Source organism: Austrofundulus limnaeus, unplaced genomic scaffold (genome assembly GCF_001266775.1).
Source record: "Austrofundulus limnaeus strain Quisiro unplaced genomic scaffold, Austrofundulus_limnaeus-1.0 Scaffold45, whole genome shotgun sequence".
In the NCBI taxonomy this organism is placed as follows: Eukaryota; Metazoa; Chordata; class Actinopteri; order Cyprinodontiformes; family Rivulidae; genus Austrofundulus; species Austrofundulus limnaeus.
The window spans coordinates 1679150-1697447 of record NW_013952447.1 but is presented as its reverse complement, the minus strand read 5'-3'; the positions used below and the strand labels follow the sequence as shown (position 1 = coordinate 1697447).

The 18298-nt window shown below is 38.0% G+C and overlaps 3 protein-coding genes across 3 annotated transcripts in view; 1 reads left to right on the top strand and 2 right to left on the bottom strand.

Moving 5' to 3' along the window:
• The window catches only part of LOC106517169 (tetraspanin-5), a 14353-nt gene extending 12261 nt beyond the window's left edge, over nucleotides 1–2092 (bottom strand). Inside the window, exon 1 of the mRNA XM_014007888.1 lies at nucleotides 1751–2092. Coding sequence (XP_013863342.1) covers nucleotides 1751–1834 — 84 coding nt within the window. The 5' untranslated portion in view covers nucleotides 1835–2092. The remainder of the gene's footprint in view (nucleotides 1–1750) is intronic.
• Nucleotides 2093–3140: 1048 nt separating this feature from the next.
• On the bottom strand, nucleotides 3141–14987 carry acer2 (alkaline ceramidase 2). The gene is made up of 6 exons (XM_014007886.1): nucleotides 14539–14987; nucleotides 14195–14309; nucleotides 12945–13086; nucleotides 12026–12163; nucleotides 5624–5761; nucleotides 3141–5329 (listed from the first exon to the last, which is right to left on the bottom strand). Exons 1-6 carry the CDS (start codon nucleotides 14650–14652, stop codon nucleotides 5143–5145), a joined length of 834 nt encoding a protein of 277 aa, XP_013863340.1. The 5' UTR covers nucleotides 14653–14987; the 3' UTR covers nucleotides 3141–5142.
• Nucleotides 14988–15735: 748 nt separating this feature from the next.
• Nucleotides 15736–18298, top strand: part of rps6 (ribosomal protein S6) — a 7441-nt gene continuing 4878 nt past the window's right edge. The window contains exons 1-3 of the mRNA XM_014007884.1: nucleotides 15736–15836; nucleotides 16400–16531; nucleotides 17313–17523. Coding sequence (XP_013863338.1) covers nucleotides 15831–15836; nucleotides 16400–16531; nucleotides 17313–17523 — 349 coding nt within the window. The 5' untranslated portion in view covers nucleotides 15736–15830. The remainder of the gene's footprint in view (nucleotides 15837–16399; nucleotides 16532–17312; nucleotides 17524–18298) is intronic.

Sequence of the window (18298 nt, the reverse complement as noted above, 5' to 3'; positions counted from 1 at the left end):
TAAGTGAGTGAGTGAGTAAGTGAGTAAGTAAGTGAGTGAGTAAGTGAGTAAGTAAGTAAGTAAGTGAGTAAGTAAGTGAGTGAGTGAGTAAGTGAGTAAGTAAGTGAGTGAGTAAGTGAGTAAGTATGTGAGTAAGTGAGTAAGTATGTGAGTAAGTGAGTAAGTAAGTGAGTAAGTGAGTAAGTGAGTAAGTAAGTGAGTGAGTGAGTAAGTAAGTGAGTGAGTAAGTAAGTAAGTGAGTAAGTAAGTGAGTGAGTGAGTAAGTGAGTAAGTAAGTGAGTGAGTAAGTTAGTGAGTGAGTGAGTAAGTAAGTAAGTGAGTAAGTAAGTGAGTGAGTAAGAAAGAAAGAAGTATGTCAGTCAATAAATAAATAAATAAATAAATAAATAAATAATGGTTTCCCACCAGTGGGTGGAGCAGACTTAATTTCACTGCCTTTGCGCCGGCTACTTTTGCTGCAACCCAGTTGTAACTGGGAAGTGGGAATGCCCCACTTACAWATTGTAAAATTAAAATTTAAAAGCTCCTCCAGTGGGAATTCCATAACAGTGAGTGGAAGAGTGCAGAATTTAAGATGGCAGCTACTCAACACAATTTACCAGTGAGGAAAACTCCCTTACTTTAAAAAAAAAAATAGTATTTCTGTAATTTTTATTTCACAGTCACAAACATAACACCTCACTGTAAGCACTGATACATCAGCAATTGTAAACTTCACAGAATATTATTTCGGTCGCATTGACGTAAAAAAAAATAATGTATTTGTTTGTATTTGATGCTGGATTGGACGGACCATCGCATTGAATTCGTGAAGTTTACAATCTCTGATGTATCAAAGCTTACGCAGTTTAAGCAAATAATCTTCTCGATGCTGTGGTCGCAGAATATGATGGGTCGCAGAATTTGGTGTAACACCAGCCTCTCAGTTACTGAGGCCAGCTGCTCTGTTACTGGTGCCTATCATTAATCAGATCAATATCTGGCTTAGGAATAGCTATAGTCTATTATTGTCTATTAGATTTTATCGTCTTAATTTTGGCCCTCATACCACACCATATTTGAGGGCCATCATAACCCTCATATGGCCCTCTATTAAAATGAGTTTGACACACCTTGTATATAATATGTCGATGATCTAGAATACTTTGGCATACATTATACAGTATTCGTTTGTCATCAAAWCAATCATAACTGAGCTCAGATATGTGGATGTAAAATGAGCCCGGACCATATCCACTGTGCACTTTGTAGTTTCTAATTATTGTTATACTGATTTATTGAGTTTATCTGTGGATAAAAAAAAGGTAGTTTCTGATTCCTGCCTTCAATTTTACATTATAGTTTTAACTGATTATGAATTTATAGAGAAAAAAAATCCAATTTCTTCTTTACTGTTGCCAGTGAAGTGAAACAGCAGGCCACCAGGTGGTGATTGGAAGGCCCAGTGTTGTGTTATGTTTGTGTGTGTGCAGTGTTCATGTGTGTGCCAGGGCTGATGAGAAGAGGTGTTTGTTTTTCTCTGCAGCGGGTTTGCACAGGCTGATTACAGATGATGACAGCTCTGCCCGAACCTCAGGAGGCTTCAGTGTAAACAAAAAGCGAAAGTGAGGGTTTGATGGGAGACAAGTGCACAGAGAAGTGAACAGACTGCAGGGATGAAACCCCCTCTCTCTGTGTGTGTGYCCAGCAACAAAACCAAACAACGTCCTGTCAGTGTGTTCAAGTCAAACAGAACAAACCTCGGACTCACCCAGAAAATGATGTTGAATCCGAAAATGAAATACTTGATGCAGCAGCTCACTTCCTGAGCCTTGAAATGCTTTCCTGACATCATTTTAGAAACGACGTCCGCGCGACGATGATGACGATGATGATGGGGAGGACTCGCATCGACGCTTCTCTTTATTTTGAAACAGCCCAATTGGTGGGAACACCCTTTGATGTTTGTTTATGTCTCGATAAGCGCGCCATCAGCTGTCGTCCTCCGTGTCATCTTGTTTGTGCGCTGACAAAAGGCCCAGCGGCGTCAGGTCTGTCCGAACACACCGGGCTGCGCGTCCAACAAAGCTCTGAAGGTGAGGCAGAAACACAGGGGGCTCTCAGCAGACTGTTCAGACCCACAGACATGGCAGTCATTTGAGTGACATGCCTCTGAGCCAATCAGAGGCTTCAGTAATTTAAAGAGGCGGGGCTTCTTCCCCCTTGTTCTCATGCCGTAAAACAATTATAATACCTCTCTTTCATGACTTAATTTTCATATTTAAAGACTAATTTACCCACTTTATTATTGCAGATTGTAATTTAATACTTCTGTAAAAATGCTCAATAAGTACAGACTAAAACAAAAGCTAATCAGGGCAACATGGCATGTTAAATAATGAGCAAAGCCTTATGTAAAAAATAGTTTATTTTTATCTGGAATGTAATTATATCCAGGAATGTTTAATGCTCATTAAATCAATAGAAACTACAACACAATGGTACATAACATTTGAATGAATGCTCATTGTTTATTATTATTATTATTATTATTATTATTATTATTATTATTACTATTGTCGTTGTTGTTTATTGGTAGCAGTCTTGTAGTAATAGTATACTAGTAATTTTATTAATGTTATTGTTGTTATAAATACTAATTTTAGAGCAGATAATGTTCTTTCAGGCTAAATTTTAGGACTTATTGCAGTGCAATGGATGAAAATCGTTTTTATTTAATATAGATGTAAAAAAATTTGATCAGCATTTTGCTTAAACACATCTTATTGAGTGCATCTTGTTACTTGCAGCCAATGTAAAGCAGCCTATGTTTGTGTCTGAATGAGTGTGTATTTGTAGTGCTAGTAAAATATTACACAAACCAATATACATATTTTAATGAAGCTTTAAAGGAATGTAATTATTTATTTAAAAAAGTGTTTTGGAGGATAAAGGGGTTTAATAAAGCAGGCTTTTTTTTTTCATCCAAGTCAGAAAAATATTACATAAAATGTAACTCTGCCCCCTGGTGGCAGCTACTGCCTCCTGCAATGTTTGGAGTCATCTTCAAAACATAGAGCACAAAGAATGGGGGAAAGTTGGAAATACAGAATATACTTACTTGTAATATTTCATTTAGAAAAATAATTTCAAGATACATATATATTTGGTTCATTTATTACATAAAACAATACACCAAAATTCTACATTACAAATGTCTGTTTACAAAACAGGATCATTTATGAAAATAAATATTTCTGTGCATTTTATCTGTATTGTCAATGCAAGTGAAACAGCACTGAGATTCATATAACTGTAAGTAAAAAAGTAAAACYTCCTGTCTGTGGTTAAACATCACATAATTTAACCATCTGCTCTGTTCATTTCCTCACCTGAAGCTGATTTCACTGGCTTTCCTTAATTTTCCTCTGTTTTCACTACATGGCACAAATAAGTTCACCTGCATTACTCAGTGTTTCCTGTGATACACTAAAAGTTTTATTTCTTCACATTGTTTCTCAAACCTCTCCTAAACTTACATTTAAAAGGCCTGGCCTTACAAAAAATAGTAATACTGTAAAATCAAACTCATACACACATCAGTATTTGGCTGCTTCTCCATGTTACAAAAAAAAACTTACAAAAAAATAAACTAAATCATGTTAAACTACTGCTGTTAAAAATAACTGCCTCAGTTTCTACATGAAACAGCTGGTCTCTTTGGGAAAAAAAAGATCTTCATTTTAATTGTCACGATTGCACAACACATTTTTGCAGGCTGTGTTCCCAGAATCCTCTGCATAATGACAGGCAGAACATAAAGCTGCTTTAAGGGACGGAGGCATATCCAATCAAGGTTTGAGATGAAAAAGTGTTCAAGATTCTTGTGCTTTGTGGGTGAGCATTTTGTGTTACACCCATATTACATCCCTTATTGATCACACCTATGATGGGTTTTTTGTCTGATGAACACATCTACTTTAGACTTGGCTTAAAGAGATACAAGTTATTATAAAAAAAAATTACTATCTAACCTGTTGGAGACACGTAGCTTTTCCTGATAGCTCACTTTGGAGAAACAGAACTTAATTCTGACCAGACTGGCAAGCTAACAAACAGTATGATCTTATTAGTTTCTCCATTCTTTTATTTAATAGTTATTCAGCAGATCGGTTTGTTAACTGATGAAGTGCTTGTTTTGCATTTTTAAAGAATGCTTAGCGAGTGGTGACCATAAACTTTCAGACACAAAGCACATTCACGTCAACCAAAATTAAAACTTTGCTATTTCCAAGGTGGCTCAACCTGCAGGAAAACCTAACACACTTAGATGTCCAAGAGAAAAACTASGTGTAAACCTTTGAAATTGAAAAGCTAAATATTAGCATATTTTTAGATTCAATATTCAGAGTGTAATATTCCTGTTTAAATGTTCAGATTCGTTTTTTATTTTTATTTTGGCTGTTGTAAAAGTACCTATTTTTGTAGAAATATAGGATAAATATTATTTTCTTTGGAAAGCAACTGCATATTACAATACTGGGTAATAAAATACACACAAGCACATTTTAAATAACAATTCTCTTAAGTTATTCTCAACAATCACAATAGCTGAAAGTAAAGGATGTCCAACATGTTTCTCACATCCTTCATTACAAAGCATTTCAGCACAAACCACAAATATAAAACAACATAAGGCTTTGTGTGAATTACCTTCTTGGTTCTTGTGAATTCAAAAGGTTACACAACTCCCTGATAGCTGTGAGTTTATATGATTCATGGTCAATTGATTCAGGGCTATATGCTTTCTCAGCATGTTTTTGAATGGCCAAGCAGCATGTATGAGCTGGTGTATTGGTTGAAAGGCATCATTTGTTGTACTGAGGTTTTGGAACAATCATAAAACACATTACATTTATCTTCAAAGAAGTCTCGTTACAGATTACCTGATGTCTCAAGCAGAGAAGGAGATGTTTTTCTGCTTCGATGTTAAAACGTAAGCCTGCACGTTAAAACAGAGTGACATCAAATTCCATCCAGAGGAGGAGCAAGTTCATCCTTTCACGTGCTTGAGAGGCGGACACCCCTCAAGCGACGGCAGCATGGCTGTCAGAGGCGCAGCTCGTCGGCGTCGAGGCCGCAGAGCAGAGAACTCTGGCCACGTTACGTCACCTTGATGGTTGACTTCTTGGGGACGCAGAGTAAGGAGACGTAGGGCACACCAATGAATGCCCACTTCTCGTTGGGCCAAAACATAATGACGGGGCCGCGCTCCGGGGCCTCGGTCGCAACATCGAAGTAGGCGAAGCAAACGCAGCCCAGGTAGGAGGCCAGGCAGATGAGGATGTGCCTGTGGACGCAGGAGGAAAGTTTTAATGAGCGAAGCTAGTTGTGACATGATTCGACAGGAAACAATGTAAATATCGCATCATCAGCTGCCACTGAACAGTAGACGAAGATGTAAATGCCTGTTTTTGTCTGTCTGTTTAAAATATTTCCTGAAATACGTGGCAGATTTTCCCTCAGAAAATAAACTGACTAATTCAGTCGATGATGGCAGCATGCTTTCCATTAGTTTTGATTTTCTCTTGAGTGCCACATGATCAAATATAAATGAGGTTATCCCATCTGGCGCTGAGCTTACCAAGCACAGTGAAGGTAGGGAAAGTTAACAGATGACCACATTTCACAGAATATCCTGTCGCTGATCCAGCAGAGCAGAGCCAGCGTCCACCAGATCCCTGAGATCAGCCCAAGCTTGAACACACGTGGGTTTTCACACCTGTAACAGAAAAAAGGTCACTCTGAAAGACACACACAAACACAGGGAAACAACCTGGACTTCTATCTAGTACAACGTTCAAATGTTTATACATTATAACAGGTTCATATGAGGAAGTTTATTTATTGTTTGTTTGTAAGTTTATGTGCTAACTGCTGCTTTCATGTTTCAACTTCATGTGTCAAATGAGCAGCTTTTATTCACTTTAAAGGGATAGTTTGGTCTTTTTCATTGAATCGTTGGATTGGAGTTCTGTCAAATATGTGGTAACATTTCTTATGAGCCTGGCAATTAGTCACAAAACAGTATTGATTCACTGTATTCGGCTCATTGGAGGAGGTGGACACAGCTTGTTTTTCCTCCTCCTCCTTGGTAAAACTACCACTTTTGTTTTATTCTGTCAGCTTGGCAGATATACAATACAGCAGAAAAATTAGATACTTTAAAACAGGTTTTGGTTGCCCACAGTCAAAGCTGAACATGTGTTTGTGTGATTTGTACATGTGGACCAGCAGCACCATGCTGTCCTGCTCCAAAGCACACCACAGAAGTCGTCATCACTTCATTTCTGACAAGTCTATTTGCTGATGTTCGTAAATACCTATTGGGCCACTTTGGGAGTTTTTATTTTATTTATTTTTTAATAAATAATATATCAGGTCTACAGTATTAAGCCCCACAAACAAAAATGAAAACAGAACAGTTTTTAATAAAACCCTCAGAAAATAATCCCAGGTTGTACAGTGTGTCACAAAAGAGAGTACACCCCTCACAATCCTGCAGATATTTAAGTATATCTTTTCATGGAACAACATTAACAAAATGACACTTTGACACAATGAAAAGTAGTCTGTGTGCAGCTTATATAACAATGTAACTTTATTCTTCACTCAAAATAGCTGCACCCGCTTCGGATGTTATCATCCATTAAATGGACGTTATTAGCCATTATCAGTCCCATAGAATAGCTTCAGACTGTGCCGCCTAGTGTGTTCTCCATCCCAAATGAATGGCTTCAGACTGTCAGCTGGTTAGTATGAGGCATAAAGCCACTAAAGTTAATTTTAGAGAAAACGACACAGGCTACGATAAAGTAGACCAGACTCTGGCAGTAGCAGATTGTTGCATTCCAACGTATATGGCACTGGTAACCCACTAGGAGGCATTGTCGGGACAGTCTGAAGCCATTCTACGTGGCTGATAGCCGCTTATAACATCCATTTAATGAACTGATAACATCTGAACTGGCTGAAAACTCAATATTCTGCCATTAATGTCTAAACCATTAATTTGAGGCGAGATGACTTCCACAGCCAACTGCCCACACATTGTTATACTTTCTTTTGTTGTTATGTTTAGGTTATTTCTTCAAGATAATAAAAAATAATGTTGTGTTGTACAGGCCACTAATCTAATATATTTTTTACACAAAACTGCAGTGTACTGTGAGTGTGTGAGAAGGAAAAGTTTCGTAATTACAGTAACTCGCTACATAAACAAACACATCCCTGACCTACAAAGATGTGCTAATCCAGAGTGCCACTGATGAACTATTCTTGGAACTGTCCTCCTTAAGAAAATCCAGTGTCGATGCAGACCCCAAAACAGAGGAAGCCTGAGTGTGACAGAGCTGATGATGCAGCAGTGTGCTTACAGTGACAGTGTGTCCGCTGCTCTTCATACACTGACTGTGATGAAGTCCCAGCATCTTTACATGCTACTAATTTGTTGCTTAAAGCAGAGAGGCGCCACAAAACCTAAAGTTTGAACAATTTTTAACACTAATATTGCCAACAAGAATCATTTAAAATAAATAGAAATACCTGATTATCTGTTGGGTTTGTAAAAGTTACTGAATTTGCAAACGATACTATGTCGGCCAGGGATGGAGATTTTTATCAAATGCATCAGACATGAAGCCTTCTGAAAAACAACTAGATACCGCATAGTGGTAACATAATGACCCCCGCACGCACAAATGCACCAGGACTCAGAAGTCTTTATTCCTAATAAATGTCATGCTACAAGATGCATCCCAAAATTGTAGTAGTTTGGGTGGGGATCTTTTTTGTGTGTGTGTGGTGGGGGTGGACCTGATGGATAGCTCCTCATCAGAGCTGAACAACAAAAGAAATCTGAAGCCCCTATGTTCAATAGTTTTTGAGGTATTACCACTTTTGTATGTCCAGATACCCCTTTTTCAGATTAATTGGGGGGTCCGAGGGAGTGGGGGGGGGGCACTGATTGGTGGGCCTGATGGATAGAGCTCCATCAGAGCTAAGCAACCAAAAAAATCTTAAGCTCCTATGTTGAACAGTTTCTGAGTTATAAGCATTTTTCCCTGTCCAGACACCCCCACTTTGAAAGGAGCCCCCTCCTCAAATATGGGGTCTATCGTAAAACCGTTGGCTGGCGCAGTGTAGGTCGGACTCATCTACAGTCCTGCCAAATTTCATGTTGACCGGTGCAGCCGTTTTTGTGCAACGGCTGACCAAAAATCACTGAAAAAATAAATAAATAAAAACAAACAGTACGAAAACAATATAACTCCCACTTACGCTTCGCGTGCGGGGGTCATAATAACCCATTAGCTACGTATTTATCATAAGAAAATTTGATATCAAAATGTAATAAATGCTCCAAACTGAAATGCAAATTTTAAAAAAAATGTATTTATGCAACTAATAATAATTAATAATAAAATGTAGTGCAACAACTGCAACAAACAAACAAACAAAACAAAAAAAAAGCAATAATGTCTTAAATTTTAAGTTAAACAAGACTGGTCTATAAAAAAAACTAAGTGATATGTTTGATTCACAAGTAGTGTGTTAAACTTGTTCAAATGTTTTTTTTTTTCGTTACATAAGACGTTCAGATGGGGAAGAGGAAAAGTGTCATAGCATCTCATTAACAACAGGAAGTACTAGAATAGAAGGAAATGCCAWACTGATTATACTCCAAGCCATGTGCATCAGACACTAAGACACTTGGTTATTAAGTGTACATAATGTCCATTGCAAGCAAAGATATAAAACACAAGGTGAGATCATTGTTTGCAAACAGAAAAAAAGATATTCCTGCAGCACAACTCAAAGTTAAAAATAATTGGAAATCAAATGTGAGATGAGTGAATTTATCATTACATAATCTGATGTGGCTTTAAGTTTGGAAGAGGAGGATAACGAGATTATTCTTTCCACAGTTAAAACAGGAGATTGTAAAAATTGTACAATTCTGTTATATGATTGACATTATTCCACCCATCGAACCATCAATTTTCTTTACTGGTTTTTCTTTCTGGGTCGCTGGGAGCTGGTGCCTATCTCCAACTGTCGCTGTGTGAGGGGTGGAGGACACCCGGGACAGGTCGCAAGTCCATCACAGGGACACATGGAGACAAACACATCATCTCTTTCTGAAAATTTTCAGTGACTGTTCTTTAGTTTCCTTACTAAACCAGTTTGGTTTCAGTGTGCACAGCGATAGTTTAAATCTTTAAAAGAGGGGTTCTGTGGAAAGGTTATGAACAGTAAACATCTTACCTGTTATAGATTTTTTTCAACATCCTCAGTTTGGTGAGTTTTATTATGAGTGATGAATTATAGTCTGAGAAGAGGAAGACCAAAGTGGAATGCTGTAGTTTTAAAACAGCTCCAATCTCAATCAAAAATTAGAGGTTCCAGTGAGTGTTATTTTATTAACTTTTACTTTGCGATCAGTTTTGCAGGACATGGTTATTCTGGCAGAAACGGTCTAATATTACTGTATGAAATGGCCTCAGGCTGCATGTGAAGTGGTGCAGATAGCAGCTGCTGCTCCTGTTTGAGCATGAAAATAATATGGAAATTAAAGACCTTGAAGAAATGCATATTACCCGCCACCTTTCATGCCAGAGTTTTAAATTAAAATAATCCTCTGCTGAAAAGCGACAAAGTCATCGGCATTTTGGTCAAGCTAAACAATGTTATGTGTGATACTGTGAGAACATTATGTGTTGAGGACAACTCTAAACTACCAGCACACCAACTTTAAGCTCAATATAAAATTTATTGAGTTAAAGCCATTTTAGTGTTTGTTAAACTCAATTAGCAGTGGCAGCCTACTTGACTCCAAAAGATGAGTTTTAGATGAACAACTCGTGATTATTTTCTAAAACCCGTCCAACAGTTCACAAGATATTTTGCTAACACTACAGACAAATAACCACACAGACACGGGCAAAAACATCAGCCGCAGGCAACGCTAACCAAGTAATGTGAAACTGACGTGWAGGTTGTCCTCACATGCATGCACACTTTCCTTTTGTAGTCTTTTTCACTTTGATGTTGCAGCATAATTATCACTTCTATTTCTACTGCAACTCTTTCACTTTACATAACTCTTAGTATAATGGGTGTCTGAAACACTTTGTTTTTCTTCAAAAATACTGAGCTCTTTCCGAGGGCAGAAGTCATTAGTCAGGGTCACAGGAATTCTTTTGGACACAGTAAAGCAAAAACAAGATGCTCGCACAGATGACTGGAGCAGCAGCAATGTTGAGAAATACCCAACAGAAACCCAACAATAGATGACTGAAGGTTTCACGGCTGATGGAGGTAATAGATTGTGGGAAACGGAAACACCAGAGCTCATATCCACACAGATACTGAGGAAAACATTAGACCCACACACGCACGCAGAAATGTGCACGAGATGTGTTTCMAGGAATATTCTGTCACATCAAAAAAAGCTATTAGTTGACTCGAACAAAAAAGACACAGCGTCAACAAGTAAAAGAACAAGAGGTTAAAGGTCATGGGTTATTCTACTGTGGACTATTCATTGTTATCAGGAGAAGTGTTACATTCTTCTGTCTCAAACGTCAGCAAACTGAAGCTGCTTGTGAGTTCTGTGACGTCTGAGAACAGAAAACACGTCTGGAAAAAAAATTAAAAATTWAAATGAGGATATTTAATCATTCAATCAYAAACTGCCTTTTGTTTTGGAGATTCAAACTTTTTGAAGTGAGGTTCTGTGGAAAGGTTATGAACAACTATCCTACTTGTTGCAGATGAGAAATGGCACATTTTACCCTCCACAGCTGTAGGATTTGCCTTTAATCAAACTCTCTAAAGTTGCTGAAAATTGATTTGATTTGATTTATTAATTTAACAGGAAAAGATTACTAAAAATCAAGCCTGACTCRGCATAATTGCTGTTTTACAGCWSGTTCCTGTTCTGCAGCACATAAAACACTCAGAAATACAGCATCACAWTCACATCATTATACACCATAGACACAAAGACAAACAAGCATACCGAATTTCAGGAAGGCATCAGGGAAAATAGACTGCACAATACATAATTTAAGCAAATGATGAAACAATGGTAAAAAAGTGTTGGCATGCATTTTCAAGAAATCCATATTTATCTTATATTTGTCAAATGCATGTGAGCCCTTTAGAGATTGGAGTGTATTCAAAACATCACTCTGTGAAATKTCAGAAAATGAAAATTGCTTTGAAGTGTCAGGATATTTAAATAACTTTAAAACTATTAGCTTGTCCCGGTAATGATGTCCTTACTGAAGAAATAAAATATTCATTAAATAAGTTGGCAATTTTTTCATGATCAGAAACAAGAAGTCCATTTACTGAGATTTGTGAATTGTTATTAAATGTTTTATTGTTACTTTCACCTGTCACTGACTTCATCGTTTCTAATAATATGTTTGGATTCTTACTGGCTGAAATAATTTGATTTTTAAAATATTGTTGTTTGGCTTTGCGTAATTCAGCAACACATTTATTTCGGTAACTGTTTAAACGAGACCGATTTTCTGAAGTTTTTGACATTCTATAAGTTTTCATTGAAGAAGCTGTACCTCCTCACTTTTTTAAAACAAACTTTTAAGAAAGTTTGGTTTAAAACAGATTGCCACTCTTGACAGCACAGTCACAATAAGACACACAAGCAGAAGTAAACATAAGGTAAAGCAACACAATCACTTTAAACCAAAACATGATGGAGATGGAAGTGAGTCAAACTAAAACAAAAAAAAGTCATTTTTAATGGCGTCAACACAAACCATGTCAGTGTTTCGCAAYTCCGCTTCAATGAGAACACGAGCAGGAAATTCCTTCATATCTGACTCAAATTTGTTTTTATAGCCTTTAATGGAGCAGGGGTTGTTGACTTTGCTGGCACACTTATATGATTGGTTGTATTACACTCCAGGGTGATRGTTCGCCCCTTTGCGTTTAACCCCCCCCACCCCCTCACCTTTTGAGTTCGGTAATGAGCAGAGCTGTGCAGGGGATGCCCAGAGTCATGAGTGACAGCGAGTTGACGACGGGTTTAACGAAGGCCAGCCCGGTGGTGACCCCCGACAAGATGCCGATGACCACTTTGAACCTTAACCTAAGTGGAGCAGCACAACAAAAAAAAAGGCATAACATGTCGTTATTTTTGTGTTTATACAACAGCATGAATACAGCCTGGTAGTCCCTCTATGGAACAACCAACATGTCTGCATAAAAGATGCATAGATCCTGAATCATTTAAAAACAAATCTAACATTCTTTTTAAAAAAATGCAGATCGGCTTCTAATTTGCAATCAAAATTTGTTTATTTTACTTTTTTCAATAGTATTAATTTTAATAACCTTCATTGTCCCTCAGTGGGGAACTTATTTCTCTGAATTTGTGGGTGAGGAGCAGCTGACATTCACATATTTACTGTAGTTCAAATGACCAACTTAGTGATAATTTGTGACATTATTTTTGGCTTGTAAAGCCCTTTAGTCAGCCATATTTGACTCGACATTTTTAAATGAATGCAATAAACATAGAATCAGCTCAGCTGCTTGATGAGCAAAGACCAGAGTAAATATGAAGCGACAGCCAGTGACGGGACATCAATGGAAAGAGAAGTAGAGACATGTGATGCAGCTTTTACTGGTGTCAGCTATACTGGGCCTATTATTAACCAGAGGTGTCACAGCTGTGGATGCCTCATGAGACAGGACACTGACCCACATTAAACTTTAAATTGTGACATTTTATTTGTTCTTTTTGTTTGCAGAACATGGCAAATGCATGGGACACCTCCAGCTCCGAAGATCTGCAGCCTTCATAAATGCACCTCACTCAGGTCATCCCGGTTTTCATGCATCCGTTTTGCTTGTGGTAAATAACGTACCGATTCCTCCTGAACATCTTTGGCAGGTATCTTTTGGGGAACCACATGGCGATGGCACACATGAGCACCCACAGGATGGCCAACTCATCCAGCATCTGGCCCAGGAAGCTGAGAGTCGCATGGAAATAAGTTGAACCAATTCCTGCAGCAGAACAAAGACTTTAAGTGACAGGAAACTGTGTAAAAAGCTACGTGGTGTCAACACGGCTCATTACCTTTTGGATTTAACAATTTGTGGAAACAGACATTGTGGACAGCCAATTTTAAAAGCATACATGGAATGCATATCATTTGATACTTTTCATGTTCGAGTTAAGACTAGCAGGAAAAAAAACATATTTAGAGTGGATTTTAAAGTTCAGTCAGCGGCACTTTGTTATCACTGACCAGCAGACCTCACATTATCAGACTAATCTGTGGGCAGGACGGACGCTGAGGCAGATTCCAGCTCTTCTTCTTGCACAGCCACGGCTCCCTTTTTAACAAATGAACTGACTGTTTAAGTCATGGCTGCATGAATGATGAGCATGTAGCAGCTCGTACTTTAAAATATGAATATCAGACATATTTAGGATCTTAAATATTTGAGAACACTTCTGGTCACCTTTGACTTGCTGCACAAATTAAAAACATTTAAGCTGATAAAGTTTTACACAAATAAAAAAAAAAAACAGTATATTCGTGGTTCTTGCACTCGTGTTTCTGCRTGGATCACATTTGAGTTACTGAGAGAAGAAAACTGCTTTTGTTTGACTTTAAAACGTGATCTCTGCTACATGGTTACACAACCTGTTCGGTCTGTTCAGGTCTGTCTCTGACAAGGTCACCTCTCGGGAACCAACAGGGGGTGGGAAATGAGTTGGTGTGTGGGTTTTTTTTTTTTAAATCTTTTTTGAGAGGGTTCAAGTCATCTTCGATGACAGAGCAACTTGTGTGTTTTTTAAAACTCTGCTGCCATACAGTGACAACATTTATCCCCTGAACTGTGCCTGGTGAATTAGTGTAGTAGCTTTAATAGATTACATAGAAACAGCAGCTTGAAGCTGAATATTCTCAACTTTATACCAATCTGGGATTAAATGAGCAGACTCTTAGACAGATTAAGTCCACTCCATCTGCAGACAATTGTTTGTTTTTTTCCCCTTGTAAACTAGTTTGATTTCTTTATCAGCCCACACTGCGACCTGACTTCCTGTGGGGGTCTTCATCACAACTGTGGAGCTTTGGGGGGTCAAGAGGTCGCAACTTACCGACCACAACCAGGAGGATCCAAATGAGGTAGATCCCACTGTTGAAATGTTCTGCATACTCCCGGAACAAGCACATCAATATGGGAGGCAGGACGAAAAACAAAATGTTGCTGATCTGAAATGAGAGGAAACAAACAAACAAACAAAAAAAATAAATAAACACGTGTTGATCAGCGTGCAGCTGAAATGGAGCATTAAAAGAAACTTTTCAAAGTGTCAGTCAGCGTGTGGTGCGAAATCTGAGAGGATGCATAGCGAGAAAGAAGCAAAGCAAAGGGCAGACATCAAGCTGTAAACAAAAAGTGCGTTATGCAAAATAACACCACCGCCGTTATCCCACTGACCGTGTTGTAAAACTCAGCGATGCTGGGGTAAATAAGGTAATTGCCTTCACACCAATCCACGTCGGAGCTGCCAGCTTGCAACTGGTCCCAAAAAATCAGATCCACGTTACTCATGTCTGGACTAGTCCCTGTCGGATGGACAGAAGCACCCCTCTCTGTCCAGCCTCAGTTTAGGAGATTAAAACCAACAAAAAACAACAAGCAGGATAAGCCACAGTCTTGGCTCGTTGTTTACAAGCTTGTCTGTGATGTCTGGATCCTGACTCTTGCTGTGGACAAGTGTCGCTGAGAGAAATCGCTCCGGTGCTGCATTTTCTTCCTTTAAAACAACAAAAGCCTCCAGCTTGTCGTGACGCTCTACCTCGTCCTCTGACAGCTGCTCGATCTGGACCCAAAGAGTGTTTAATCGTTAAGAGTGTTCACTGTTCGCGCTTCCTGCTTCGGTGAAAAAGTGGCTCCAAACCCGGAAGTAAGGATAAACAATTCTTACTTTATTATGAATGTAAAAGTTAAAACAACAATTTACCCTCACATCTTTATTAAGATAATATCTCAAAAAAATATGACATACTTTATTAATTTCAATTTAAGGTATCTAAATTTAGTATCTCAAAATAAATTGTTCAAATCAGTAACCTTATAATCATAACATCTTTTACTGAGATTATTTAATTAACTAACTATTTATATAAATGTGCAAATATTTACAGAATATAATTACTTGAAAGAGGGCTTGTTTAAAATGTTTTCTTTAAAATGATTATTGTTTTTTTCTGTATTAAGCAATATGGCTATTTTGTGTTTGCTGTTATTAATCAGGCACAATGGAGTTTATGATGTTTAATTTATCTAATGTTATTGTTTTGCTTAATTAGAGACCATAGAAACGTGTTCCATGTTACTTCGTGCAATGACAAAACTTTAAATTGTAAATAGCTGAAGACGTGGCGTTGCTCTATGTCGCCCTCTGGCGAAATCCGATATGTGCATTTTTTTTAACCACGTTTTAACTCATTTATATGCAGTTGTACTCAATTAAAAGGATATTACGTGAATTTTCGTGAAATAACGTGATAAAATTGTATTATATAATACACCTAAGGTAGTTTTTTGGCACGTCTGTTTTATGGTTTTGCCACCGCCATAGGTAAGTGCAAGTGTTGTAAATAAACTCGTGCACCAGTGTGGTTGGAGACCAAGTTATCGCGAGACTTTTCAGCTCTATGTGAAATCACGAAGCGGATATCCTGTCTCTTTTCCCTGGCAGACCGTCGTTGTGCCGGTTTGGCAAAATGAAGGTACAAACTTCGAATACTCATATCTATTCAAGAAAGGTTACATTTAATGAAATATTACAGTTTTATTTAAGCTGTGATGTTGTATGTTGTAAATGTGTTGCGTAAAGCTAGCATTTCGTCTTCGTCGCGGAGGATGAGCGTTGATTGTGACGAGAGTTAGCCTACGAGCTTGTAGCAAATGAGTTGTAGAAACATGGCCGCTTTTGCCACATGTTTAGAAAGCTTCAACATRAATTAGCGGTGTCGAATAGTCAGACCGAGTGATAGTGGTAGTTTAATAAGCCAAATTTATATTTGCATGGAGTTTTAACCACTAATGTTTAAAGGCTGCGGGAAGTTAAGCTAATAAGTAGAGAAGCTAACAGGCCTTTTAGCTTTTCTGATTTAAGTTGTTGTAGTCAGTCCACACAAGCTAACCCATGTTTCAATTTTTGTTTTACGTTGGAGGTCATTGTCTCAGATAGGTTTCTGCAAAATCAAGTTTAGCATCACTTAATTGCTATACATCTTCCTGTACAGTCAGGTCCCATGATGGTCATAACTAATGTTTGCACCTCTTGCAGCTAAACATCTCATTCCCTGCTACTGGCTGCCAGAAGCTGATTGAAGTTGATGATGAGCGAAAGCTTCGCATCTTCTACGAGAAGCGTATGGCCACTGAGGTGGCTGCAGACTCTCTAGGTGATGAGTGGAAGGTAAGCATGTCATTGCTGATAGGGTGATATTTTTTATTGTTCCGWTTTTTTAACTTTAATTTAAAAGGCACACAAGGAGATCCTTTTTGACTGATTTGTAGTCATTAAGGTGGGACATAGTGTTGCCAGAGCATCAGTGGAGACGCCATCAGATGCAACCAGCAGTACTGTGGCTGGTTGAAACAGCAATGCTCTCCCAATTATTGTCTTTTGTTTCATATTTGTGAGAGTAACAAGTGAGTTGTTTTTGGTCTGGTAAAAAATCATTAGAATGGTGGCTGTTCTTGAGGTGAGATTGTATAAGGTACTATAGATAAGCACAACCTTAGTGTTTTTAATATAGATCATTTTCACCTTGTGTTAATAGTATTTGTACAAAACTTATAAATTTGTTACACAAACTCATTTGTATTGACTGAGATCCATAATAAAACATTTGTTCTAATTGGCGAGGAAAAATAATTTGTGTTTGGTTCATTGTTAGTAAGAAAACTAATCTCATCTACTTTAAAAAGAATTCACCCCATTTAAAACATAAAAAGAAAAAAATAGATGTGAGGTACGGAACAGTGCAGTTAAAGACACATTTTGTGGACATTTAAAAATAGTCATTGTAATATATTGATGATGTGGTCCCATTTTGTGGTTGAAATTCACAAAAATACTTAAATCTAAGAGAATAAATGGTGAGAAAACAGCATTGTTAATGAGGTTCATTTATGTCACCCGTCCTATGTTCAAAAGCACTGAACTTCTAACTTTGTGTTTTGYTTTTCCTCAGGGCTACGTGGTACGCATCAGCGGAGGCAACGACAAGCAGGGCTTCCCCATGAAGCAGGGTGTACTGACCCACGGCCGTGTGCGTCTGCTGCTCAGCAAAGGCCACTCCTGCTACCGTCCCCGGAGGACTGGCGAGCGCAAAAGGAAATCTGTCCGTGGTTGCATCGTTGATGCCAACCTCAGCGTTCTGAACTTGGTCATCGTCAAGAAAGGTAACGTTTTCAAAGCTACRCTTGTAGAAATAGCTTGACATTGTTAGAAACGAGTAAATCCGTGTTGGTGGCTAAACAATTTGTGCTACAAAATTTTAAATATATTTACATTTGTTGGCACTTGTGTGAAAGGCACACCATGGAGACCCTTTCTGACTGATTCATAGTCACAAAGGGGGGACAGTGTGTTGCCAGAGTAACTGTGGAGCTGCTTACCAGATGTAACCAGACCTGTTGGAGTGGATGGTTAAACTGCATTGCTCTCCCATTATTATTATTAGTAAAACAGCACATTATTCATACTTTTTTTTTCAGGAAAACTATACAATTATAATGTGTAATATAGATTTAAAAACTTAAGATTTTTATTGTAGTTGTTAAAGAAACTGTAAGACAAAACTAAGCTGCATTTTGTTGTAGTGATGTGGTAATGTGCTACTGCTGTCTGATTAAAGGCTTATTCACATGTTGCCTCAGTCCAGGACTGAGGACTGTGCCATTTAATGCTTGTATGTTTGGTTGTTAAACATGGCTGGTGTACTTCATACTTAATGTGTTGTTAATAAGCATACAGTGTTCATATGCAGAATGTATTAATGTTTTCCAGGTAAAATGGGAAAAATTTAGCCAGGCAAAACACTTGTGGTATTGCCATTGTCAGTAATTAAGTTCAAGGTGCAAATATAATGGGGAAATTTTTGAATTAAAAACAAATAAAATGAGAGAAAAAAAATTATTAAAGTACTAGGGTTGGGCATAATCGTATCGTGTGCAA